Source organism: Vipera berus (assembly GCF_964194415.1).
Source record: "Vipera berus genome assembly, chromosome: 2".
Lineage (NCBI taxonomy): Eukaryota > Metazoa > Chordata > Lepidosauria > Squamata > Viperidae > Vipera > Vipera berus.
In genome coordinates this window covers 283,746,355-283,773,336 of record NC_138203.1, presented here as the reverse complement: position 1 = coordinate 283,773,336, position 26,982 = coordinate 283,746,355, and the positions used below count along the sequence as shown (strand labels likewise).

The following is a 26,982-nucleotide window of genomic DNA, read 5'->3' as shown; positions in this document are numbered from 1 at the left end:
TGTGTGTGTGTGTGAATGACTGCATTGGGATGTCTTTGTTTTTTCCCCCCATTAGAATTTTAAGTAGATATTTAATGCAAGCAGAGTCAAAAAAGACCACAACACTAACTCTTTTTCATAGATGCTCTTCATGCAATTAAAAAATGGAGAGGGCAGGACTCTGATCATATATTGCTTGCCGCCATTTTGACTTTTTTTTTTTTACTCTCCCTGCAACAAATCCTTAACACAGGTAGTCCTAGTTTTACAGGCACAACAGGGACCAGAATTTCCATTTCTAAGCAAGGTGTGGTTAAATGAGTCACTCACGCCATATTTTACCGGCCTGGTTGTTAAGCAAATCACTGCATTTGTTAAATGAATCGCAGTGCTTAAATGCATCCTGTTTCTGCTGCTGACTTTGCTTTTTCCGAAGCTGGCTGGGAAGGTAATATAATGATGATCAAATGACCCCAGGATGCTGCAGTCACTGTTAATACAGGCTGAATCAGAATCAGAATCAGCATAGAGCTGGAAGGGAGCTTGGAGGTCTTCTAGTCCAGCCCGCTGCTCAAATAGGAGACCCTATAGCAGACATGTCAAACACAAGGCCCGCAAAGTGGTTTCATGCGGCCTGCAAAGCCATCCTGGAAACAGTGAGGGAACGGCCCCCACTGCCTTGGCCCTGGCCTAGAGACCCTCCTTCTGCCAGAGACCCTCAGATCTGTCCCACTCCTGCCCAGGGCCCTATAGGCACCCTTGATGTGAACGATGTAGAGCTGGCCATGCCCACCCAGTAGGCCATACGCACTCTAGCCATGCCCACCCAGTAGGCCACACCCTCCCAGGCCACACCCACACGGCCCCCTGAGGGCAAGCCCAATGCTGATGCGGCCCTCAATGAAATTGAGTTTGACACCCCTGCCCTATAGTACCAAGGGTAGGCAAACTTGGCTCTTTTACGACTTGTGGACTTCAACTCCCAGAATTCCTGAGTCAGCACGGCTGGTTCAGGAATTCTGGGTATTGAAGTCCACAAGTCCTAAAAGAGCCAAGGTTGCCTACCCCTGCTCTGTACCACTTCAGACAAGTGGCTGCCAGGTCTCTTCTTAGAAACTTCTAGCGATGAAGCACCCACAACGTCTGGTTGACAGGCACCCAGATTTTGACTTAGGGTTGTTGCGACGGTCGGAAGTGCGAGGACCGGCTGCTAAAGTCACTTTTTTTCAGTGCTATTTGCAACTTCAAATGTTCGCCAAATGAAGAACTGTAATTCGAGGACTATCGACATAAGGCCTTGTCGAAACTCTCTGTCGATTGTGAAGGTGAGGGTAAGGATCACATCTGCCCCCTCCAAAGGTCCACTTACCCATGCAGGAGATCACCATAAGCACCATCATGGCCACAAACCACAGCGCCTCTGGCCTCAGGCAGGCGATGAGGCGCCCAAAGGAGGCCGAGGTCCTCTGTTCTGTTCCTCTGGGCCCCCAAGGGAAGAGGAGCAGCATCACCAACCCCAACACCAGGTAGTTGAGGGCAAGGATGTCGCTCCTGCCCCAGCAGTAGGCCAGCTCCAGGGCGCCCCCTTCCGGCTGGTAGAGGTACTGCAGGCTGACGTAGCCGGGCATCTGGAAGGAGAGGACCAAGGCGCCTTGCAGCAACAGCTTCCAGGGAAGCTTGGCCTCTCCGGAGCGGGCGAGGGTGCCCCCTGCGAGGGCAAGCGACACGCAGCGCCCCACGGCGAGGGCCCATAAGAAAGCCAGAGGGTTCCCCGAAGGCGAGGGCCTCCACCTCCAAGCCGAGTGGAGGGCCAGGAAATCCAGCAGCATCCCTAGGGCGACCCAGGACCACAAGGCCGGCTTCATCGCGCCGGTTCTTAGACGGGCAAAAACGGAGCTTGCCGCAAATTCGCTCGAGCAGCGCCTCGGGTGCTGGAAGAAGCCCTGGCGAGAAAGGGAAGGAAAGAAAACAAATGAGAGCAACGGAGAGAGAGGAGCGAAGCGGAAAGAAGGAGTGGGGGGCCCCCGGCTTTGCTAAGGACCGACTTACGGGCCGTTTGGAAGCGCTTCTCGCGGAGTCCAGCCGCCGCCGCCCGGCGCTTCCCGGTTTGCTGAGCTGCCTGTGGAGAAAGCGCGAGTGACTCGAGAAAAGGATATAAGAGAGCTCCTCCGCGGACGGCAGCCGCCTCAAACTGAACCGACTTACGGGCCGTTTGGAAGCGCTTCTCGCGGAGTCCAGCCGCCGCCGCCGCCGCCCGGCGCTTCCCGGTTTGCAGAGCTGCCTGTGGAGAAAGCGCGAGTGACTCGAGAAACGGATATAAGAGAGCTCCTCCGCGCACGGCAGCCGCGTCAAACTGAACGGAGGGGGCGGGCGGCCGGTGGCCGAAAGGCGACCCTTGGCGTATCTCCCGGACGGCTCTGGAAACCACCCCGGCCGCGGCGCTTCGCTTAGAAGCAGCTGCTTTCTCGGAAGCCGAAAGTGAAAGTAAAAAAATCGGAGAAAACAAAGCCAGACATCCGCGGGCGGAGAGAGGCGGTGAGGAGAACGGGGGAGATGTTAGGGGATTTCCAGAGAAGGCTGGCTCCAGGCAGGCCGGTTGCTCCACAGGTGTAGCTTCGTCCCACTAAAAATAGGTTAGGCAAAGAGTAAAAGCGATGCAGGAATGCGGTCGAGGAAAAATGGGGAGGGGAGGGGTGGGAGAGGGAGAGGATGCTGCCGCTCAGTGTTTCTCAAACTTGACACGCAACTTCCTCTCCCAGCCCTGGCCTTTTCGTGCAGAGCTTGAGCCCCGCGGTGTCTTGTTCCGCGCATACACACGTGCCCACGCGTATCAGATCTTGGCCCGCTATCCGCGCCCTCTTACTTGGAAGCGCGCTGGCCGCCGTCCCGGTTCCTCCCAACTTTCCGGGTCGAGTCCTCGGTAAGGGATTTGTGTGCCCTCTGTAGCAGTTCAGAGACACTCTTGCCTTCCTGCATCGACAGAAGAGTTAGACGGGATGTCTTTAAAAACAAAAGCTAACCAGCACGTTGGCTTCGAAGAAGAAAAAGCCTCCGTTGAAAAAAGGCGAAGTTTCGAAAGGCGAGGCCGCCATTTTGACTCTTTTGACCGCCCCTCAAGGACATCCCCGCCCCCGCCACAGTTCCCAGTTACACGGGATCTTTGTTAGGATCCAAAGAAGTGACGAGAACCAGTTTGTAGTGGTTAAGGCACCTGATAGGAAGTGGGGTCTCTGAAGTCTAATCCAGCCTTAGGGAGGAAGCCAGCTATGCGATCTTGGGCCAGTCACTCTCTCTCAGCCCTAGGAAGGAGGCAATGGCAAACCCCTTCTGGAAAACTGCAAGGACTAGGCTTCCTAGTCCTCAGGAATTAACACTTTTCGAAGGCAAAAAAACCCAAAAACCTGCAAGAAAAGAGGGAGCTACCCTTATGCAAAGAAAGGAGGAAAGATGAGGAAAAATGTAATGTGGAGAAATGTAGCCAGGAGGGTGTCAAATTTGCAATGTTACGTGACGTGACGCGATGTATCGTGACTTTTTTTCTATTGCCGGCAATGGGGTGGGCGCGGTTTTGCTATGATGCATCCGGCCCGCAGTTTGACACCCCTGCCCAAGAAGGAGGCCAAATCCGAATGAGCTTCTGCCAAGTGAGCAAGAATTACATCACGGTCTCATTCACACAACAAGTCGGATAAAGATCATTAATGTTGTGGTTGTGTGTCCACAAACCAGCAAAAAGTATGGTGCTGTACTGAGGTTCATCCTTTGGGGGGGGGGGGCTCAGTGTATTCAAACTCTCGTTTTAACAAAGTGTTAAATCGCCAATCGGGTACACGGGTTGTGCGAACGCGGCCGATGCTGATTGCTGGCTCGCATCCTTGGCAATCGGGATCCCAGAAACTGCACGCCCGACATGGGGGTGATGCTGATCATCCAATATCAGTACAGGTAGTCCTCGACTCATGGCCAAAATTGAGCCCAGAATTCATGTTGCTAAGTGAGACATTGAAGCGAGCTTTGCCCCATTTTACGACCTTTCTTATGAATCACTGCAGTTGTTAGTCACCCGGTTGTTAAGGGAATCTGGCTTTCCCCCCTTGACTTTGCTCGTCAGAAGGTGGCAAAAGACGATCCCATGATCCCGGGAAACTGCGACCGTCATAAATGTGAACCAGTGGCCAAGCCTCCAAATTTTGAACATGGGGATGCCGCAACGTAACTGTGAGAAAAGGGTGCATAAGTCGCTTTTTTCAGTGCCCTTGTAACTTTGAACGGTCACTAAACGAACCGTTGTAAGTCGAGGAATACCTGTACCCTTGTGCAGGAAGCAAGACGTGTAGTCAGGGCTTTTTTTCTCATAGAACGCTCAGAACGGAGTTCCAACACCTTTTTTGGATGGAACCTTGTAGGGTAGGCAAGGCGGGTTTGTATGATATGTGTGAGTTCCAGCACCTTTTTCTTTTACAAAAAAAACACTGCGTGTAGTATTTCCTAGTGGTTGGAAAGCACTCCCTAGCTCATGCTCCTTTCCTGCGTCTGAAAGGCCGCCTTGGCAAGGAACCAGCTTCCAACGCCGATCCTGGCCAGAAGCGGATTCCCGCGCGTGGGGAAGCCGCGTGGGGAAGCGACGCCGAGCCCTCTTCCCTCGGGCTAATTGGCTAGGGATAATAGTGGCTGTAGTCCAAGTCCCTCTCTGCGGACATCGTCCCGGGGCTTCTTCCTGGACTGATTGACAGGTCGGGGCGCCCTCTGGTGTCCGCGGGAGGCCCTGCGCCCGGAGAATCTCCGCTATCACTTTCGATCTCGGGGCCGGGATTTTCGCGGAAGCGCTTCGTGGACAGGAGCCGCTATGGACCACCGCGGGGTAACCAAGATCAGCACCGGGGTGAGTGGCTCTGCAGAGGGGGAGGGGAGGGGTTCAGCCTCAAGTACTCCCCCCCCCAAAAAAAACACGTTGCAACGGGAGGAGGAGGAGGAGGAGGTGGGGCGTCGGAGAGGAAGGGGCTCGCCGGCCAAAGAAGGAAGTTGCGTCGGGGAGACGGTTTGAATTCAAGAGACCTGAAAGGCTGGCTTTCTACTTGCAAGGAGGAATCTGGCCTGAAAGCAAACCTTGGCTGGGCCATCGCCCGCCAGTCACAGCTGCTCCCGATTTTTGTGCACTGGTTACAGCAACACCTTGGTGGGCAAGCTGAGAAAGACAGAGGCAGAGAGAGAAAAAGAGAGGGGTAGGTAGATGAGAGAGATGATAGAGTGATAGATAGCCTTAAGATAGATAGATAGATAGATAGATAGATAGATAGATAGATAGATAGATGATAGATAGATAGATAGATAGATAGATAGATAGATAGATAGATAGATAGATAGATAGATAGACAGACAGACAGACAGACAGACACAGATGCTAGATATAGATCAATAGATAGGTGGATGGATGGATGGATAGATATAAATTACATCTGCCTGCCTGCCTGCCTGCCTGCCTACCCATCCATCCATCCATCCATCCATCCATCCATCCATCCATCCATCCATCCATCCATCCATCCATCCATCCATCTATCTATCTATCTATCTATCTATCTATCTATCTATCTATCTATCTATCTATCTATCTATCTATCTATCTATCTATCTATCTTATCCAAAATAGTCAACCCCACTCGCTCTGGAAGCACAAAGCTCCAGGTGTCACACAAAATCTGGCATTATCCGATAGATAGATAGATAGATAGATAGATCGATAGATAGATAGATAGATAGATAGATAGATAGATAGATAGATAGATAGATAGATAAATAGATAAATAGATAAATAGATAGATAGATAGATAAATAGATAGATATAGACAGACAGACAGACAGAAAGACAGATATAGATAGATAGATAGATAGATAGATAGATAGATAGACAGAAAGACAGATATAGATAGATGATAGATAGATAGATAGATAGATAGATAGATAGATAGATAGATAGATAGATAGATAGATAGATAGATAGATAGATAACAGACAGACAGACAGGCAGGCAGATAGACTTTATTGTCACTTTAGATGTACACTATTCGGCATACATTAAAATGAAATGGGAGACCATCAGGAAATCCCAGACTGAGGCATTGAAAAAAGAAAAAAAGCAGTTTCTTTCTGCTTCTGCCCCAAAAAGAGGACTGACATGTCCGTGAAGTAACCAGGAGACTCCATTTGCTGATGGAGAAACTGAGGCTGGAAGACGGGCAGCCCACCCTTGCCGTGTTTGTCCATCCCCCCCCCCCCGAGGCCTTCTAATGGGAAGGAGCAAGACTCCCTCACTAAAGATGTCACACCCAGTTACAAATCAGCACCATCTGGGCAGAACTGAATTTGGCCCTCCAGGGAGAACAGTCAGATTGAGAAACACCGATCTAAACATACCAGTGCTTTAAGCGTGTTAAGTGTAAATTATGCAAATAAAACAATACAGGTAATCCTCGGCTTAACAAACCGCTCGTTTAGTGACCGTTCAAAGTTGGAACGGCACGGATAACAGTGACTTACAGCCAGCTTTCACACTTAACGACCGTTGCAGCACCCCCAGGGTCACATGATCAAAATTCAGCCGCTTGGAAACTGACTTGTATTTGTGACGGTCGCAGTGTCCCTGGGTCACGCGATCCCCTTTTGCGACCTTCTGACCAGCAATGTGGATGGGGAAGCCAGATTCGCTGAACAAACCGTGTGACTCATTTAACAACTAACAACGATTCACTTAACAACCATGGCAATTGTGGTCGTAAGTTTGAGGACTACCTATATTGTGTTTATTTAAGATATCTCCTCAGCGCTGGTGGCCGGTTAGGTCCATCTTTCTGCCTTGGTTGAGCTCCATTTCTGCAGGGTCAAAATGTTCTCAATCCATTCCCCTCACAACAATCCTATAAGGTAGGCCAGCTGGTTGACAGCAGCTGAAACCTGAAGAAAATAGACAAGGAGCAGTTGGCCGGGACTTTGAGGACTACCTGTATCAAAATTTGCCTTTGTGATGGTGGACAGTGAGCAGGCTGCTAATATTTGATATCCTTGCTGGGAGGGAGTTCCCTGTATGCGTATGTGTGGGGGGTGATTCTTGCCTGGGTGTGTGTGATTCTGTTTGCGTAATTTGTTTCCGTGTAGGATCCCCATAACTAGGTATGGAAGATGTAGTTTTGAATACAATAGATCAGAGGCCCGCAAAGGGAGGCAGGCACCACTACGTGCGTCTGCGCAAATGGGCTGTGCCCGTGCATGCGCAAAAATGAGCCCCGTGTGTGTGTGCACAAATGGGGCACACATGAATGCATGCACGCACACAAATGGCTGCGTGCGAGCGCATGGGCACATGCAAACAGCCGCACGTGAGCGCATGCGCCCATGCAAATGGGGCGCGGGCGTGAGTGCTGCAAATGGGGCAGGGCTAGCACCGGTGGGATGCTCAGGGTGGCACTAGCACCAGTGGGATGCTCGGGGTAGCGCTAGCGCAAGTGTGTGGGGGATGAGTGCACACATCCCTTCATGTGGCTCAGTTGCCAAGCAGCCACGGCCTGGTAGTGGGCTGTGGCCCACAAGTTGGGGACCCCTGCAGTAGATCTAAGCCTCTTCCTTTGGGGTCCTCTCCTGCTTCTTTGCTCAGCATGAAGCTCTTATTGGGGATTCCACTTCCATGAAAGCCTGGAAAAAAGAGTAGGGGAGATGCTGAAGGAGGGGAGGAAGCACCACCCAGAAATGCATGCAATTCTCCTGTCACTCAAACGCTCTGCCCTGGTTATCACAAGCGGCTCTCTGCAAGGACAGGTTGCCCTCGACTTAACTACACTTCATTTAGTGACCATTCAAAGTTACGACAGCACTGGAGAAAAAAGAAATGACACGACAATTTTTCAAACATACGACCGCTGCAGCATTCCCCACCATCTCATGATCAAAATTCAGACGCTCGGCAACTGACTCACGTTTATGACGGCTGCAGTGTCCCGGGATCATGTAATCCCCTTTTGTGACCTTCTGACCCGCCAAGTCAATGGGGAAATTGGACTTAACAGCCATGTCACTAACTTAACAACTGCAAAGATTCATTTAACTGGGGCAAAATTCACTTCATAAATATCTCACTAAATTTGGGACTCAATTGTGGTCAAGGACTGCCTGTGCTAACTTAACAACTGCAGTAATTCGCTTAGCAATTGGGACATTAGACCTAAAAGGGAAAAGAAAATTAATTATTATGAAGATGTTTGATTTATTGATTAACCCAGGTATTATATATATATAATGGTTTTGATTTATTAAAGGGGGCATTGTATTATTAAGTAGATGGTTTAATATGGCGGGAAATAGATAAATTTTAGGAAACAGAACAAGATTACATTCAAATAGATAAAATGTGTATCCTGGATATTATATTTTGTTATGAAGTAAGACAAGGGAAATCTTGCTTACCCAAACCCTGGAAATTATAAATATCAAAAGTTAAATTGGAATATTGATGAGGAATCAAAAATTGGGTAAAAATTAATGACAGGATATGGATTGTTTATGAAGATTGAACCTAATTAAGATACATATAAGCCAAAAAATTATTGATGAATGTAATAATGATGTTTTTATTGAGTTGACACAATTAGAGCTGAACACGAGCTTGAATACGAGACAGTAAATCTTAAGGGAAAAAGAGAACAAATACCTGATGTTGTAACCTGAGATTTGCACTAAAGGTTTTGTCTGATTAACCCAGTCACCACGTTGCATTTTTAAATAAGGTTTATTTGAAGGTAAAGGTTCCTCCACACATGTGTGCTAGTCGTTTCCAACTCTAGGGGCTGGTGCTCATCTCCGTTTCAAAGCTGAAGAGCCAGTGTTTGTCTGAGGATGTCTCCGTGGTCATGTGGCCGGCATGACTAGATGCCAAAGGCGCTCGGAACGCTGTTACTTTCCCACCGTAGTGATCCCTATTTTTCTACTTGCATTTTTATGTGCTTTAGAACTGCTAGGTTAGCAGAAGCTGGGACGAGTAACAGGTGCTCACTCTGCTACACGGCACTCGGGATTCGACCCGCCAAACTGCCGACCTTCTGATCGACAAGCTCAGCGTCCTAACCCACTGAGCGTTTTTAAACACTCAAATGTAAAATTGGAAAATTAATAAAATATTTTTAAAAAACAAACAATTGGGGCATGGGAGGTGGTAAAATGAGGCAAAACTCGCTGAACAACTGTCTCACTTAGCAAGGGAAATTTTGGGGGTCAGTTACGGTCATTAGCCGAGGACTGGTATTACTGCTGGTTTTTTCTCTATGAACAGTTTCAGCGGGTGGATGTGTTGGCCATAAGGAAGCTGGCGTCCTCCAATCCAGCTGCAAAGTCACCGATAACGCTGATCTTTGGACCTTCTTCCACCAGCCTGGCATGGGGAAGGCTCTTCCTTCCTTGCACACTGTAAAACTTCCTGCAAAGCCCCAACAGGCACGGAGAGACTTTTGCTGTGCTGCATGCCAAGCTTGGCACAGGGAAGGGCCTCGGGGCTCTCTGCCAGCCCAAATTCCCCTTAGCTGGAAAAATGACTCACGTTCAGCAGTTGGATTTCCCAGCTCCGATTAGATAGCAAGGCAGGTGTCAACGCTGCTAACATCGGATGCTTTTGCATTGACAACAGATGGAAATGTAGCCATCTTTTTACCTTTTGCTTTTAGAGTTAGATGATGCTGGGAGTGGGGGATGTGAATGAGAATCCAGCTAGGCATAACAACACTAAAATGTAGCGTGAGAATCAAGGTTATTGTAACCAGAGCTGATAAGGAGTTGGCAGGCTGGAGAGCTGGAGAGGAAGCCCGTGCTTCAAGCAAATTGGGGAATGTGATTTAGGACTGTTAATTGGAGGAGGGAATTGTGCTTTGATACTATGTGCTCAGGGGAGGGGAATTCAGTTTTTGGCTTTGATTATGCAGTGCCAATATTACGGTACTCAAAATAAAGATTCTTTTAAGGTAAACAATGCCTCAAAGTTCTTTTGAAGAGTTTCATCTGTCGGAACCATGACAGCAGGAGACACACCTTTGCCTGGATATTTGGCTTGGTTTTGTTTTCAGGCTGCTGGCAGCTACACACAACCGAGTGGCAATCAACTGCACAGATCTTTTCAATGGAGTTTTCGATTGATTAAACTAAACTCCCTTTTGTAGTCCTGTAATCTCTTAATTCGGGTTAGAGTTGGGGGCAACTGGATGGAGCTGAGCGTTTGCTGGTCGGACGCCCTTCCTGACACCACGCCGAGTTCACAGCAGGCGTTTTCAATTGATTATGTTCCAGTAAGTTTATTCTCCAAAGCACCAAATGGCAGGACAAGGAACAAGGGACAGAAACTAACCAAGGAGAGAAGCAACCTGGAATTAAGGAGAAACCTCCTAACAGTGAGGACAATCAACCAGTGGAACAGCTTGCCTTCAGACCTTGCGGGTGTTTCATCACTGGAGGTTTTAAAGAAGAGGCTGGACAGCCACTTGTCTGAAATGGTATATAGGGTCTCCTGCTTGAGCAGGGAGCTGGACTAGAAGACCTCCAGGGTCCCTTCTAGCTCTAATTTGATTCTGATTCGAGTCATTTTCGTCTCCTAGTGACGGCCCGGTTTTCTCCAGGATCCTTTAACACAGGCATTAAATTTGACCCCACTACCCTGCACCCATTAGCAATCCACCTGTACATTTTGCACCTGTTAAATGTCAAGGCTTGCCTCACTTGGGGCCTGATGCAGGGGTTGAGATTTAACCAGCCCAGGAAAGGAGGTGTCTGGGACATCAGCCTCATGAAGCCCAGGGGAATGCAGACACAGCTGCCCGCCTGACCTCTGTGACAGCTGAGCATGGAGGCATGTCCCAGGCTCTTTTTCACCCTGTCATGCAGCTGCAGCCTCTCTAGGATGCTGTTGGCTTCCCATGCCAGGACACAACATCAAGATAACGCAACTGGAGTCTCTGTTTCTTTGTTTATAACGGTGGGTAGCCCACAACCAGCCTGGTATTATTGCATGCTAACTTCCATTATCATTCATTCATTCATAAAATTTATTAGCCGCCCATCCTACAGCATGGTAACGCTGAGAGGCTTACAATGTTAAAAGACAGAACTGTATAAAACCTCATAATCCTTCATCACTGGTCATTATACCTCCCATTTTTCTCTGGCTGTGGCTGATGGAACTCAACCATATCTGTGCAATCATCAGTTGTCTCTCCGGCTTGGGGACGAAAGACCAAGTAGGAACCAAGTGCGTGCGAGGTCTTGCTTGGACGACACAAGAAGTTTGACACAGGCTGCACCAGATGCTGGGAAAACAAGAGAGAACTTTTCCCTGGTGGGGTAAGGTGTCTCTCATCCACTCCCCTCTTGAAGAAAGTAAAGAGATGATGAAGAGAGGGAAGAATAGTTCCCAAGTCAGCAAAAAAGGAAACAAAAGACGTCCATTTCTCATAGAATAGAATAGAAGGGAATGGAATAGAATAGAATAGAATAGAATAGAATAGAATAGAATAGAATAGAATAGAATAGAATAGAATAGAATAGAATAGAATAGAATAGAATAGAATAGAAAATAGAATAGAAAATAGAATAGAAAATAGAATAGAAAATAGAATAGAATAGAATAGAATAGGAAATAGAATAGAATAGAATAGAATAGAATAGAATAGAAAATAGAATAGAAAATAGAATAGAAAATAGAATAGAATAGAATAGAATAGAATAGAAAATAGAATAGAAAATAGAATAGAATAGGAAATAGAATAGAATAGAATAGAATAGAATAGAATAGAATAGAATAGAAAATAGAATAGAAAATAGAATAGAATAGAATAGAATAGGAAATAGAATAGAATAGAATAGAATAGAATAGAATAGAATAGAATAGAATAGAATAGGAAATAGAATAGAATAGAATAGAATAGAATAGAATAGAATAGAATAGAATAGAAAATAGAATAGAAAATAGAATAGAAAGTAGAATAGAAAATAGAATAGAAAATAGAATAGAATAGGAAATAGAATAGAATAGAATAGAATAGAATAGAATAGAATAGAATAGAATAGAATAGAATAGAATAGAAAATAGAATAGAAAATAGAATAGAAAATAGAATAGAATAGAATAGAATAGGAAATAGAATAGAATAGAATAGAATAGAATAGAATAGGAAATAGAATAGAATAGAATAGAATAGAATAGAATAGAATAGAATAGAATAGAAAATAGAATAGAAAATAGAATAGAAAATAGAATAGAAAATAGAATAGAATAGAATAGGAAATAGAATAGAATAGAATAGAATAGGAAATAGAATAGAATAGAATAGAATAGAATAGAATAGAATAGAATAGAATAGAATAGAAAATAGAATAGAAAATAGAATAGAAAATAGAATAGAATAGAATAGAATAGAATAGGAAATAGAATAGAATAGAATAGAATAGGAAATAGAATAGAATAGAATAGAATAGAATAGAATAGAATAGAATAGAATAGAATGATAGAATAGAATGATAGAATAGAAATAGAATAGAATAGAACAGAACAGAACAGAAAACAGAATAGAATAGAAAATAGAATAGGAAATAGAATGGAATAGAATAGAATAGGAAATAGAACAGAATAGAATAGAATAGTTGGAAGGCATCTTGGAGGTCATCTAGTCCAACCCCCTGCTCAGGCAGGAAACCTTATACCATTTCAGGCAAATGGCTGTCCAGTCTCTTCTTAAAAACCTCCAGTGTTGGAGCATTCACCACCTCTGGAGGCAGGTTGTTCCACTGGTTAATTGTTCTAACTGTCAGGAAGTTTCTCCTTAGTTCTAGGTTGCTTCTCTCCTTGACTAGTTTCCATCCATTGCTTCTTGTCCTGCTTTCAGGTGCTTTGGAGAATAGCTTGGCTCCCTCTTCTTTGTGGCAGCCCCTGAGATACTGGAACACTGCTATCATGTCACCCCTCACCCTTCTCTTCATTAAACTACGCATACCCAATTCCAGCAACCGTTCTTCATATGTTTTACCCTCCAGTCCCCTGATCATCTTTGTTGCTCTGCACTAGGAACTGCCTCGTAGTGCTGATATTTCTCTTCCGTTCTACAAATAACACTTGTTCTCTTCTCCTCTACAGACCACCATCATGGCTGTGGAGTTTGATGGTGGGGTCGTCCTGGGCTCTGACTCCCGGGTTTCTGCAGGGTAAGGTCTGCAGGAATGTGTGTCTGAATGAAAGTGAGGAAAGGTCTAATGTCTTTCATTGCCCAGAAGGATAGGTCAACTCTTGGAATTATTCTTTGAGATAATCAAGAGGTCCTTTGCTCTTGCCTTATTCCAGGGTGTTTTTTCAACCACGCAGCCTAATCCTCCTCCATGGGATTTCCTAGTGGTCCCCCATCCAAGTATTAAGCAAAATCTTTCCAGATCAGCCAAAGTTGGCTTGGTGCTACCATGTGATGAAACTAGGTGAGATTTAAGGAAGCATCTTAAAGCAGGGGTCTTCAAACCTGGCCCTTTTATGACTTCTGGACTTCAACTCCCAGAATTCCTCAGCCAGGCATGGTGGTTGAGGAATTCTGGGAGTTGAAGTCCACAAGTCATAAAGGGCCAAGTTTGAAGACCCCTGAACTTAAACCGTATTCCCCGTGTGCTGGTTGGGAGAATTCTGGGAGTTGAATTCCGCAAGTCTTCAGGTTGTCAGGTTTGATTTAACCAAAGAGAAATGAAGTGCCCACGCAGGTCAGGTGATCTTGCTGGCATGTGAATTTTATGCGCAGCTGTTGCCACGGAAGGGGAGAAACCTGCTTTGCAAAGGAGGGGGAGGCAGGAAGAAGCCTTTTTAGGCTGACCAGCCCAGACTTGCTGGCTGCGTGAAGTATGGGAAGTGCACCACGGCAGAAGTGTGGTAAAATGAGCGTGTCAAGGACCTTGTTCTCCCTTTGTCTCTTACGATTTACATTAATTGTTTTATTTAGTATCCTACTATGATTTAGCTTGATTGCTTATTTAGTATCCTATGACTATCACTGTGTTGTATCTTATGATTTCTGATGAATGTGTTTTTATGATGATTATGATCATGATTTATCACTTGCTGCTTGTATGTACACCGAGAGCTTATGCACCGGAGACAAATTCCTTGTTTGTCCAATCACAGTTCACCAATAAAGAATTCTGTTCTGTTCTGTTCCGTTAGGTTCAATTTGATTCGATTCCATTTGATTGTATTCAATTCGATTCAATTCGATTCTATATTCTATATTCTATATTCTATATTCTATATTCTATATTCTATATTCTATATTCTATATTCTATATTCTATATTCTATATTCTATATTCTCTCTTCTCTTCTCTTCTCTTCTCTTCTCTTCTCTTCTCTTCTCTTCTCTTCTCTTCTCTTCTCTTCTCTTCTCTTCCCTTCCCTTCCCTTCCCTTCCCTTCCCTTCCCTTCCATTCCATTCTGTCCCGACTGCTTTCAACATCTTGTCTTCCTCTTTCCAGGGATTCGGTGGTCAATTGCTTCTTCAACAAGCTAGAGCCCCTGCATGACCGGATTTACTGCGCGCTCTCCGGCTCCGCAGCTGATGCTCAGGCCATAGCTGATCTGATCAATTACCAGCTGGAGCTCCACAGGTGAGGAAGTCTAAGGAGCTGCTCAACGGAGCCCACCAGGGTCGTCCTCCTTCATGGAAACCCAACCTCAGAGTATCCAGCTCTGCCCATCTTCTGATCCTTGAAAGGAAAGCACATTCAAGGGGCACCAACTGGCAGGTCGCAGATCCTGTAGGGGCCTAGAGGGGAGGGGTTGATACAAAATGAGAAGGAGGAAGATATATCAGCAGAGCACAAAGGAGGATCTTCTAGATCAAGGATCTTCAAGTTTGGCAACTTTAAGACTGGTGGACTTCAACTCCCAGAATTCCTCAGCCAGCCAGGACTGGCTGAGGAATTCTGGGAGCTGAAGTCCAGAAGCCTTAAAGATGCCAAGTTTGAAGACCCTTGATCAAGATAGCGCAAGCGTGATGCACTTCTGATCAGTGGTGATCAGGGTTGAACAGGCAAAGAGAGGGGGAGAGTGGAAATTAGCCATCAAGGCTGTCATTGGACAATATATTCCTCACCTTCATGAGGTGAGGTCTGTAGGGGTGGGGTCAAAAAAGTCAAGATGGTGTCCCAAAACCTGTGATTAAAGCTTAGAACTTCCCAATGTACATAAAACAGAACAGGCTTTTGATTCACAAGGTTGTAGTCACCATCTTGACTTTTGGGACCCCAACTCTGTGCCCAGCCCTGCTTCTCCATTGTTCAGTGAACACAAAAGTCTCCTTTATTTAGAGGATCATTTTCAGGGGATCTTTGTGAGTTTTGTATCTTTTCAGAGACTCCTTTCTGAAAGTCAGGAAGTACACTCTACGAAGCCTGAAAATGTGTGTGTTTGTGTGTGTGTAACATTTAAAAATCTCCCAAATCTCAAGGTGCAGCAGTTTTTCTACCCGTGAACTTTGTGAGTTTTTGGTGCAAAAACAAAGCGATCTCTGTGCTCAAAGTAATCAAGGAGGGAAGCAACCTAGAACTAAGGAGACATTTCCTGACCGTTACAACAATTAATCAGTGGAACAACCTGCCTCCAGAAGTTGTGAATGCTCCAACCCTGGAAGAGATTGGACAACCATTTGTCTGATAGGGTTTCCTGCCTGAGCAGCGGGTTGGACTAGAAGACCTCCAAGGTCCCTTCTAACTCTGTTGTTCTATTCTATTCTATTCTATTCTATTCTATTCTATTCTATTCTATTCTATTCTATTCTATTCTATTCTATTCTATTCTATTCTATTCTATTCTATTCTATTCTATTCTATTCTATTCTATTCTATTCTATTCTATTCTATTCTATTGCCATGCCATACCACGCCACGCCATGCCACGCCACGCCACGCCACTCTATTCTCATCTTCTATCATAAGTTTAATTAATCAGAATAGATCTGGAAGAGACCATGGAGGTCTTCTAGTCCAACCCCCTGCTCAAGCAGGAGAACCTACACCATTTTTACTTTCTGAGGAAACTGAGGAAGTCACAGCTTCCACCACACATCCTCACAATCTTCTACAGAGGGAATATTGAGAGCACCCTGAGCAGTTGCATTACTGCCTGGTTTGGAAACTGCACCGTTTCGGGTCGCAAAACCCTACAGCGAATAGTGAGGATGGCAGAGAAGATCATCGGGGTTGCTCTTCCCTCTGTCATGGACATTTACATCACACGTTGCATCCGTAAAGCCAGAAACATTGTGGCTGATTACACACACACCTCATACACACTCTTCACTCTTTTGCCATCTGGAAAGAATTACAGGAGCAGGTTGTGTAACAGTTTCTTCCTACAAGCCATTAGAATTCTCAACACGAAGAAACTGGAACTATAAATACTTGTATTTGTAGTTTTTTTAAAGTTTTTAGTTTAGAGTTACAGTATGTGTAGTTTGTGTTGTGTTCTTTTTTTGATTCGTAGCACCTTGGTCCTGGGGAAACGTTTCCTTTCACTGTGTACTGTACTGTATATTGTTGAAATGACAATAAAGTCGTCTACTACTACTACTACTACTACTAATAGTAGTACTACTACTAGTGCTACTACATTTGAGAAAAAGTGACTGTCCGGTTTCTTCTTAAAAACCTCCAGTGATGAAGCACATACAACCTCTGATAGCAAGTTGCTCCACTGGTTAATTGTCCTCACTGTTAGGAAATTTCTCCTTAATTCCAGGTTGCTTCTCTCCTTGATTAGTTTCCATCCATCATTTATTCTGCCTCAGGAGCTGAGCCTCATGTCAGAAAAGTGAAAGAGAAATCTTTTTCCCTGGGCCTCTGGGAACAAGAAAGCCTTCTCTCCTTCCCCTCTGAACAAGGAAAAATATGCCTCAAGCAATCCTTGTATCAGTAAACCCAATGATTTATTCATTCTTTGGTGCATCTCTGACAGAGTCAAACATTCCAGCACACCCTGTCCTTGGCGGGGAAAAAACTTTAATGATGCAGCATCGCCCCCTGGTGGCCATTATAAAAAAATGGTGCTTCTTTTCTACCACTTGATTTCCCAGAAAGGGCAACATCGCCCCCTGGTAACCATTATAAAAATGGTGCTTCTTTTCTACCACTTGATTTCCCAGAAAAGGCAGCCGCCGAACAGTGGATCCCATTGGCTCCAATCAGGGCATCAAAAGCTCCCTGTAGCAGGAGTTGGAAAGTACCGGCAAAGGAGGCCAGGAACCCTGTAGTTATCTTGGGCGTTGCCTGCAGACCTTTCCCTTCCAAAGTCTGCTTCTTTATTTTCAGATTGCCATTTGCAAGGCAATGCTATGTCCATCTGAGTTCAGGGGATTTTTCTCCCAAGCGAGCGGGAGAACAGTTGCAGTCTGAGTGGTGCCAATTGCTTTGTGGTTTTGTTTTTTTAGAGGGAAGCATAAATAGACTTACTGCATCTCTGTAGTGATGATTATACGCATTTTACAGATGGGGAAGACAGAAAACCTAACCTTCTCCTCTACACTTTCCTCACCATCCCTAGCCACAATTTCTTAAACTTCTTAAATGTGATTAAAACCCATCCCTCAATTTATTTTTACTAATCCAGGAGAGCCAAAAAAATTGTTTTTTTTTTAAAAAAAATAATAATCCACATGCACTCACTTTGAGTCGTCAGGAAACAAATGGGAAAATCCACAGAAATTAGGACCTAATGATGGGTAGAAGAATCTGGTCCTTTATACACACTAGGACAGGGGTGTCAAACTCAATTTCATTGAGGGCCACATCAGCATTGTGGTTGCCCTCAGGGGGCCGGGTGGGTGTGGCCAGGGTGGGCATGGCCTACTGGGTGGGCATGGCTAGAGTGCGTATGGCCTACTGGGTGGGCGTGGCCAGCTCTACATGGTTCGCATCAAAGGTGCCTATGGGGGCCTGGGCAGGAGTGGGACAGATCTGAGGGTCTCTGGCAGGAGGAGGGTCTCTGGTCCAGGGCCAAGGCAGTGGGGGCCGTTCCCTCACTGTTTCCAGGATGGCTTCGCGGGCCGCATGAAAGCACTTCGCGGGCCGGATCCGGCCCCCGGGCCTTGTGTTTGACATGTCTGCACTAGGAATTAAATCCCCTTGCAGATAACACTTCCTTCTGAGTTGATATACAGTAGTCCTCTATTTACGAGCACAATTAAGTCCCAAATGTACGTTGTTCAGTGAGACATTTGTTAAGTGAGTTCTACCCCATTTTGCTACCTTTCTTGCCGAATTTCTTAACAAACCTCTCACTTAGCCAAATAAATTTGGGGCTACCTGTGTTCAATTTTAGCCAGGGTTACTTGGGTATGAGCTTAGCATGGCATGCAAATCCAGCCTCTTTGTTGTACAAAGGACAAAGCCCAGAAAATGGGTTAACTCAACATCCAGGTTAAAAGCGTTGTGTGAATGATCCTTGGCTAAAATGTCCCAGAAACTGGAATCGCAGCTTACCTCACAAATGATCAGAGAGGAAAGTCCAAGATCTTCAGGAGATCCACTTTGGACCTGCTCTTCCAAACTGCAAAACAGAGAGAGAGAAACTTGAGGCACAACTGAGCACGCTCAGCCTTTTCCCTTCTCCCCACAGCCTGGAGATAGAGGCGCAGCCACGGGTCCTGACTGCAGCCACCTTGGTGAAAGCCGTCAGCTACAAGCACCCGGAGCTCTCGGCCCACCTGTTGGTGGCTGGCTGGGACCCCCAGAAGGGGGGACAGGTAGGTCTAGCGGGGGGGGTGTCTTTTGAGAAGAGTCTGCTCGGTGGTGAAATATTGATCAATCTATTGATAGAGCTGGAAGGGACCTTGGAGGTCTTCTACTCCAACCCCCTACGTAAGCAGGAGATCTTATATCATTTCAGTCAAGTGGCTGTCCAGTCTCTTCTTTAAAACCTTGGGTGATGAAGCACCCACGACGTCTGAAGGCAAAGCTGTTCCACTGGTTGATTGTCCTCACTTTTAGGAAGTTTCTCCGTAATTCCAGGTTGCTTCTCTCCTTGATTAGTTTCTGTCCATTCTTTTTTTTTTTTTGTCTTGCCTTCTGGTGTTTCGGAAAATAGGTTGACCCTCCCCCTCTTCTTTGTGGCAGTCCCTCAGATATGAAACACTGCTATCATGTCGCCCCCTAGTCTTTCTTTTCACTAGACAAACCCAATTTAAGTTTAAGTTTATTGAATTTATATACCGCCCTTTTCCCGTAGGACTCAGGGCGGTTTACAAGGAATTTAAAAACATCAGTACAATATAAAAGTTAAAAACAATTAAAAATAATTAAATTTGATCCCTGAAAAATATAAAACCCCAATTAAAAAACTCTCAGCCTGGGCCGGAAAGCTCAAAGAGCCAGGTCTTCAGGTCCCGGCGGAATGACCGAAGGTCGGGGGCAGTCCTAAGCTCCACGGGCAGCTGGTTTCAAAGGGCAGGCGCACCCACTGAGAAGGCCCTCCCCCTGGGTGTTATCCGCCGGCAGTCTTTTACCGCCGGCACCCTGAGAAGGCCTTCCATGTGAGAGCGCACAGGACGAAGGCAACCTGATGCCGGCAGCAAGTGTTCCCTCAGATATCCCGGACCCAAGCCATTTAGGGCTTTATAGGTCATCACCAGCACCTTGAATTTCCGCAACCATTCTTCATATGTTGTAACCTCCAATCTCCTCATAACCTTTGCTATAAATTTTAAGAGCTCTTTCCATCTTTTTATAATTTTATAATATGGTGATCAAAACTGGATGCAGTATTCCAATCAAGTCCAGCTGATAATCTATTAAGAACCACCACCACCCCTACTGTGTTTCCCTGAAAATAAGACTGGGTCTTATATTATTTTTTGCTCCAAAAGATGCATCAGGACTTATTTTCCGGTTAGGTCTTATTTGGGGGAAAATACAATACTAAATGCGTCTGTCTGGCTGACAATCTTAACCGGGGTTTATTTTGAGGGTAGGGCATATATTACTAGCATCCTGAAAAATCATGCTAGGGCTTATTTTCCAGTTGGCTCTTATTTTCGGGAAAATGCGGTAGTTCCTTCTCATACACAATGACACTTAGCCACCACCATCTTCTTCTTCTTCTTCTTCTTCTTCTTCTTCTTCTTCTTCTTCTTCTTCTTCTTCTTCTTCTTCTTCTTCTTCTTCTTCTTCTTCTTCTTCTTCTTCTTCTTCTTTCCTCCTCCTCCTCCTCCTCTTTCCTTTTCTTCTCCTCCTCCTCCTCCTCCTCCTCCTCCTCCTCCTCCTCCTCCTCCTCCTCCTCCTCCTCCTCCTCCTCCTCCATCTCTTGAAGCCTGCCTGGGCAAGTCCCTGCAGTTTTCTTGGCAAGATTTTTCAGAAGTGGCTTGCCACTGCTTCCTTCCTAGTCTGAGAGAAACTGACCATTCCAAGGCCACGCAGCTGGCTTTGTGCCTAAGCCAGGCCTAGAAGACTAGCCTAGCCTAATGCTTTAACGAGTACACGACAATGCTTCTCACCTAGGCAGCTGCTTCTGGTTTCAATACAGGTGGGGAGAATTTGATGTTAGAAACCTTCGGTTTCTTTGACAACATCACATTTCTCAGGATAATTACAGATAGTACTCTAGTTACGACCACAGCTAAGCCCAAAATTCATGTTGCTACTTAGTGAAACACTTGTTAAGTGAGTTTGCCCCACGTTACGACTTTTCTTGCCACAATTGTTAAGGGAATCACTGCATTTATGAAGTTAACAACTAAAGGGTTGTTAAGTGAACCTGGATTTTCCCATTAACTTTGCTTGTCGGAAAGTCACAAAAGGTGACCAGATGGCTCCAGGACGCTGCAACCCGTCATAAATATGAACCACTTGCCAAGTCCTTCGGGAGAAGGGCGGTATATAAATAAAATTATTATTATTATTATTATTAAGTGGCCGAATTTTGATCGTGTGACCACGGGGATACTGCCATGGTCATAAGTGTGAAAAACGGGCATAAGTCACTAAAAGAGCTGTTCTAAATCAAAGACTATCTGAATTCAGAAGTTATATGGCTGCTTATATTATATATAATATTGATGGCTCACAACATGTCATAAAAAGGAGCAGAACTCCACAACATCAGATATTTCATTCAGAAGGATGTTGTTCCTATTGACTAGGAAGTTTTATCCAGCTTCACAATAAGAAAGGTCCTGTTCCTTCCCTCAAAATAATACTATTACAAAAAAGGGAGTTGAGCTATTCTCCAAAGCACCCAAAGACAAGAGAAGAAGCAATGGATGGAAATTCATCAAGGAGAGAAGCAACCTAGAACTAAGGAGAAACTTCCTGACAGAACAATTAACCAGTGGAACAACCTGCCTCCAGAAGCGGTGAATGCTCCAACACTGGAAGTTTTTAAGAGGAGACTGGCCAGTCATTTGTCTGAAATGGTAGGGTTTCCTGCCTGAGCAGGGAGTTGGACTAGATGACCTCCAAGGTCCCTTCCAACTCTGTTATTCTATTCTAACCTTACAATTTATATTGTTCTATTTAGTATCCTAGAATGATTTATGTTGTTTGCTTAGCTAGTATCCTATGTCTATCACTAAGCGTTGCGTACTATGATTTATGATGAATGTATTTTTATGTTGATTAGGATCATGATTTATTACTATTGCTTGTATGTACACTGAGAGTTTCTGCATGGGGGACAAATTCCTTGTGTGTCCAACCAAACTTGGCCAATAAAGAATTCTATTCTATTCTATTCTATTCTATTCTATTCTATTCTATTCTATTCTATTCTATTCTATTCTATTCTATTCTATTCCATTCCATTCCATTCCATTCCATTCCATTCCATTCCATTCCATTCCATTCTCTATTCTGTTCTGTTCTGTTCTGTTCTGTTCTAATGCATGGTGAATATGTTCTAGCCCCAATAATGTTTCAATTTGCTGAGTTTGCCCTACAAAGCAGGATTCATCCTTTCCTTCCATTCTGACAGGTTTACAGTACGCTGGGAGGAATGTTGAACCGGCAGCCCTTTTCCATTGGGGGGTCAGGAAGTACCTTCATTTACGGTTATGTGGATTCTGCGTACAAATCCGGCATGAGTCGTGAAGAATGTCGTCAGTTCACCAAAAACGGTATCTATTCTTTGCAATCAAAGCTCTTTCCTAGAAAAAGCCGAGATTCCCGCCACTGCCGCTCGTTGCATCTCTCCACCTCCAGGGGGCGCCAGCAAGCTGCTCCACAGTTGGCAGGGCAATCCCCACTTGCTATAAACCTACTTAGCGACTGCTGACTCAAAGACAATCTCTTCAGCCATTGGCTGAGTGATCTAATACTTGTGTTTTGCTGTTTTCTCCGGTGGCTACGCTCACTCCCAGTGGAAGAAGGGGGGTTCAAATTTGGAGGAAGAATTCAGAAATAGAATAGAGCTGGAAAAGAGTCCATGTGTATATATTTGTTTGCTCCATTTATATGGAATGGAATGGAATGGAATGGAATGGAATGGAATGGAATGGAATGGAATAGAATAGAATGGAATGGAATAGAATAGAATAGAATAGAATAGAATAGAATAGAATAGAATAGAATAGAATAGAATAGAATAGAATAGAATAGAATAGAATAGAATAGAATAGAATAGAATAGAATAGAATAGAATAGCAGACTTGGGAGGGACCTTGGAGGTCTTCTAGTCCAACCCCCTGCTCAGGCAGGAAACCCTATACCATTTCAAATAGCAAACTTCCCAGTCATGTTGAAAAGTTCAAGAAATTCAATCCAGGATCCATGCACATCTATGTAAAACTCCCATGAGGCAAACAGGACCCAAAGAGGCCTCACTGGAGAGAAAGCCATTAGGAGCTCTAAGGTGGCTTTCATGAATAACAAAATAATAGAATTGGAAGGGCTCTTGGAGGTCTTCTAGTCCAACCCCCTGCTCAGGCAGGAAATTCTATAACATTTCAGACAAACGGTTGTCTAAGCTCTTCTTAAAAACTTCCAGTGTTGGATCATTCACAACTTCTGGAGGCAAGTTGTTCCATAATCTAAATTGGGGGCAGTTGTTCCAATATCTCAGGGGTTGCCACAAAGAAGAGGGAGTCAACCTAAAGCAGCCGAAGACAGGCCAAGAAACAATGGGTGGAAACTAATCAAGGAGAAAAGCAGTCTAGAACAGGGGTGTCAAACTGCCGGCCCATGGGCCAGATTAATTAATTAATTAATTGATTAATTAATTAATTAATTAATTAATTATATTTTTATACCGCCCTTCTCCCGAAGGACTCAGGGCGGTGTACAGGGCAATAAATATAAAAACAGAATACAAAAGTTAAAAAACCATTAAATATAATGCCCAGATGCATCATACTGAAACCGTGCCCACCCCATTGCTGTCAATGGGAAAAAAAAGTCGCGATATGTCACAACACATCACGTGACGTTGCGAGTTTGACACTCCTCATCTAGAACTAAGGAGAAATTTGCTCACAGTGAGAACAATTAATCAGTGGAACAACCTGCCTTCAGACATTGCGAATGCTCTAACACTGGAAGTTTTTAAGAAGAAATTGGATCACATGACCCCGGGACTCTGCAACTGTCATAAAGATGAGTCAGTTGACAAGTGTCTGAATTTTGATCACATGACCATGGGTCTTAAGTGTGAAACATGGTCATAAGTCCCTATTTTCACTGCTGTTGTAACTATGAATGGTCACTAAATGAACTTGTAAGTCAAGGACTGCCTGTAATTCGGAAGAGAGAGAGAGAGAGAGAGAGAGAGAGAGAGAGAGAGAGAGAGAGAGGGATAATCTCATAGTGACTTTAGGCGGCCAACAACATCTCTTAAGAGGTGGAATCAAAGTTTCTGTGTTGGGAAATGAAATACATTTGTTATTGGACGGGGAATTTTTGAAAACAAATAAACACCTTGAGCATATCATAAAACATTCTAAGGTGATGGACCCAGATCAGAGAGAGCAAGTTCAGTTCCCCGTTTAACATGGAGAAGCTTCAAGTCAACCATTCCCTCTCGGCCCAGCTGAATTCACGGGCTTGTTGTGATTCAGGGTCAGCCTGTGGGTTCGGCAGTTGGGTCGGACGACTCAGAGGAGGAGGAGGAGGGGGGTGTTGAAGAGCTTGCTGAGGGGATTGGACAGCTTGATGAGAGCCCTCAGCCAGGCCCCTCTCATCTGGTCACGACGCAGACCCACCTGTGTGAGCCTGACAGTGTGGATGAAGATGACCCACAGCTGGCCCTGTTCAAGGACGCCCGACGCAGGAGGCAGTCAATCAGGAGTAAACAGAGGAAGGCAATGGGGCTCCTCGGAAGGAGGCAGAGAGAAGCCACGCCCTGAACTGTATTTAAGGGGGAATGCGTGGGAGGGCTGGTTTGCTGAAGGCAACCGCTTGAAAAGCTCCTGTTTCTTGGTTTGTGTCTTGTTCTATTTGTTTTTGTAGCAATAAATTTGGCAGGCATAATTCCAGCCTCTTGCCTTCTTGTAAAAGGGGTTGTCCCTGCCTTTTCTGCAGGGCCGGTAGCAGGCTGGTACAGAACAGGGCTACTGCTGCTGTGATAAAATAAAGATGTCAGCATCCAGAGTTTGAAGCTCACGAAGGAAAAGTCATAATGACAGGAAGATAAATTCTTGCTTGGTGCAGCAGTAAAAGGACCCCAGCACTGGCCTGTCTAGCCTCTCTTAAAAATGCAATACTGTAAACAACCATATACTAACAACTATAAATTCTAAAATCCATCACTCTCTAGCTTATATAGGATAAAACAAACCTTAGCAATATTAAATATATATAAAAAACTAGAATAAAAAAAGAAAAAAAACGAAAGAAGACTTATTCGAATGCTACATAAAACTTCTTAACCCTATACTTGTTCTGGATAAACTCAATCCATTTTCTCCATTCCATAATATAACGTTCTTGCGAATGATCTTTCAAATAGGCCGAAATCTTCGCCATCTCTGCCAGGTCGGAAACCTTTAAAGTCCACTCTTCTATAGTCGGCAGTTCCTCTTTCTTCCAATATTGACCTATCAAAAGTCTTGCTGCCGTAACTAAGTTCAACATCAACTTAGAGTCCACAACTGTAGCGTCAACAATTATTCCCAACAAAAAAAATTGCGGACAAAACTTTATCCTCTGTTTAAAAATCTTCTGCATATTCCACCAGACTTTTATCCAAAAAGCCTTAACCTTTTTACAAGTCCACCATATGTGAAAATATGTTGCGTCTTCATCACCACACCTCCAACATTTAGGCTGGTAATTCGGATACATACTTGCAAGCTTTTTAGGATCTAATTGCCATCTATAAAACATTTTGTAAAAGTTCTCTCTTAGATTTTGAGCTTGAGTAAATTTCACGTTCCTCACCCAGATCTTTTCCCACGTGTCCATTGTGATAACTTCCTGGATGTTTTGGGCCCATTTTATCATACAATCCTTAACAAGCTCTGTTTCTGAGTCAATCTCTATCAATGCAAGATATATCCGTTTGATATGTGCTGGTCCCTGATTTCTAATTTGCTTTATCAAATTTTCATCAGTCATTGTAAATCCATTTTTCTGGTCTTCTTTCCACCTGGCCCGTAACTGAGTATATTGAAACCAATTTTGAACAACCTTCTCTTCTCGCAAGAGGCTATATGATTTCAAACACCAAACATTTCTTTCCAAGCTGAGGATCTCCTTGTACGTAGTCACATCATGTTTAAAGCCAGCATGTATATTTTCTATTGCGTGTTTTGGAATTGCCCACAATGGTATCTTGCAACTTAACTTATGTCTATACTTCTTCCAAACTCTCAGCAATGCCTGCCTTAAAATATGCACCCTAAACACAGTATCTACCTTCTTATCATACAACAAATATGCATGCCAGCCAAACAACAAATCATGGCCCTCAAGATTTAATAACCTCGGTTGCGTTAAATTGGTCCAATCGCTTATTCCTACTAATGCAGCAGCTTCATAATATAATTTAAAATTAGGCAATTTAAGGCCACCTCTCTCACGAGTATCCTGCATAATCTTAAGTTTAACTCGTGGCTTTTTCCCTGCCCACACAAATTTATTGATACCACGCTGCCATTCCTCCAGGTTAGAATCTTTCTTAAGAATCGGTATCATTTGAAATAAAAATAAAAATTTGGGCAGGATTATGATTGCTTTTTTATATATATATACCTTGTATTTAGCTCTGGGAAGTCGGGGGGGGGGAGGGGGGGAGGTAGGGGGGGAGGAGGGAGGGGGGGAGGTGGGGGGGAGGTAGGGGGGGGAGCAGGGAGGGGGAAGGGGGTTTTTTTAAAGGAAAACTGTATTTTAAAACTTTTCAATAAAAAAAAATGCAATACTGTAATAATTTTTTTAAAAAATCAAAATCCAGTTTTGATATTCTAAGACAGGGGTCTTCAAACCTGGCCCTTTTATGACTTGTGGACTTCAACTCGCAGAGTTCCTCAGCCAGCGGGCCTGGCTGAGGAATTCTGGGAGTTGAAGTCCACAAGTCATAAACAGGCCAAGTTTGAAGACCCCTGTTCTAAGAAAACATGTTGGCCTTTGGAAACAAAACTGACAGGAACTGAGACAGCGGCAAAATTCCAGCTTCCTCTTTTGAGAAGGACAAGAATTTGTTTGTTTCTCGGATGAAGTCAGGACATGTGGTGGGTGGGCACTTAGCTGATTGGAGAATGTTCACCTCTGGAAAGAGCCAAGCTATTTTCTCTTGAATGTGATTGGTGTAGCTCTGCCTCATCTCTTTACTTTGGTCCAATCGACTGCTCGGTGGCTGATTTTAACCCTTTTCTTCCCTTCTCCAGCTATTGCCTTGGCAATGGTCCGGGATGGTTCCAGTGGGGGCATCATCTACCTTGTCACCATCACCAAAGACGGCGTCAAGGAAGAAGCCATTTTAGGAGATGACCTCCCCAAATTTTACAATGAATGAATTTACTTCTCAACCTTCTCCA

At 44.6% G+C, this 26,982-nt stretch overlaps 3 protein-coding genes across 3 annotated transcripts in view; 1 reads left to right on the top strand and 2 right to left on the bottom strand.

Annotated features, from left to right (window-relative positions):
- The window catches only part of TAP1 (transporter 1, ATP binding cassette subfamily B member), a 28,158-nt gene extending 26,646 nt beyond the window's left edge, over window positions 1–1,512 (bottom strand). The window contains exon 1 of the mRNA XM_081316023.1: window positions 1,349–1,512. Coding sequence (XP_081172149.1) covers window positions 1,349–1,487 — 139 coding nt within the window. The 5' untranslated portion in view covers window positions 1,488–1,512. The remainder of the gene's footprint in view (window positions 1–1,348) is intronic.
- Window positions 1,487–3,071, bottom strand: LOC308663033 (uncharacterized protein; the record flags this gene model as incomplete). Its single annotated transcript, XM_081319176.1, has 4 exons — window positions 1,487–1,530; window positions 1,596–1,922; window positions 2,029–2,260; window positions 3,000–3,071. 4 exons carry the CDS (start codon window positions 3,069–3,071, stop codon window positions 1,487–1,489), a joined length of 675 nt encoding a protein of 224 aa, XP_081175302.1.
- Window positions 3,072–4,791: 1,720 nt separating this feature from the next.
- On the top strand, window positions 4,792–26,982 carry PSMB9 (proteasome 20S subunit beta 9). The gene is made up of 6 exons (XM_081316163.1): window positions 4,792–4,861; window positions 13,135–13,202; window positions 14,504–14,635; window positions 18,642–18,768; window positions 21,990–22,131; window positions 26,833–26,982. The coding sequence occupies exons 1-6, from the start codon at window positions 4,826–4,828 to the stop codon at window positions 26,958–26,960; spliced, it is 633 nt and encodes a 210-aa protein (XP_081172289.1). The 5' UTR covers window positions 4,792–4,825; the 3' UTR covers window positions 26,961–26,982.

Bases quoted from the DNA above. Each gene is read 5' to 3' on its own strand.
- PSMB9 (XM_081316163.1), top strand. From the start codon at position 4,826: ATGGACCACCGCGGGGTAACCAAGATCAGCACCGGG. The intron at 4,862-13,134 runs GTGAGTGGCTCT...TCTCCTCTACAG, and splicing joins TAACCAAGATCAGCACCGGG to ACCACCATCATGGCTGTGGA. The intron at 22,132-26,832 runs GTATCTATTCTT...TCCCTTCTCCAG, and splicing joins TCGTCAGTTCACCAAAAACG to CTATTGCCTTGGCAATGGTC.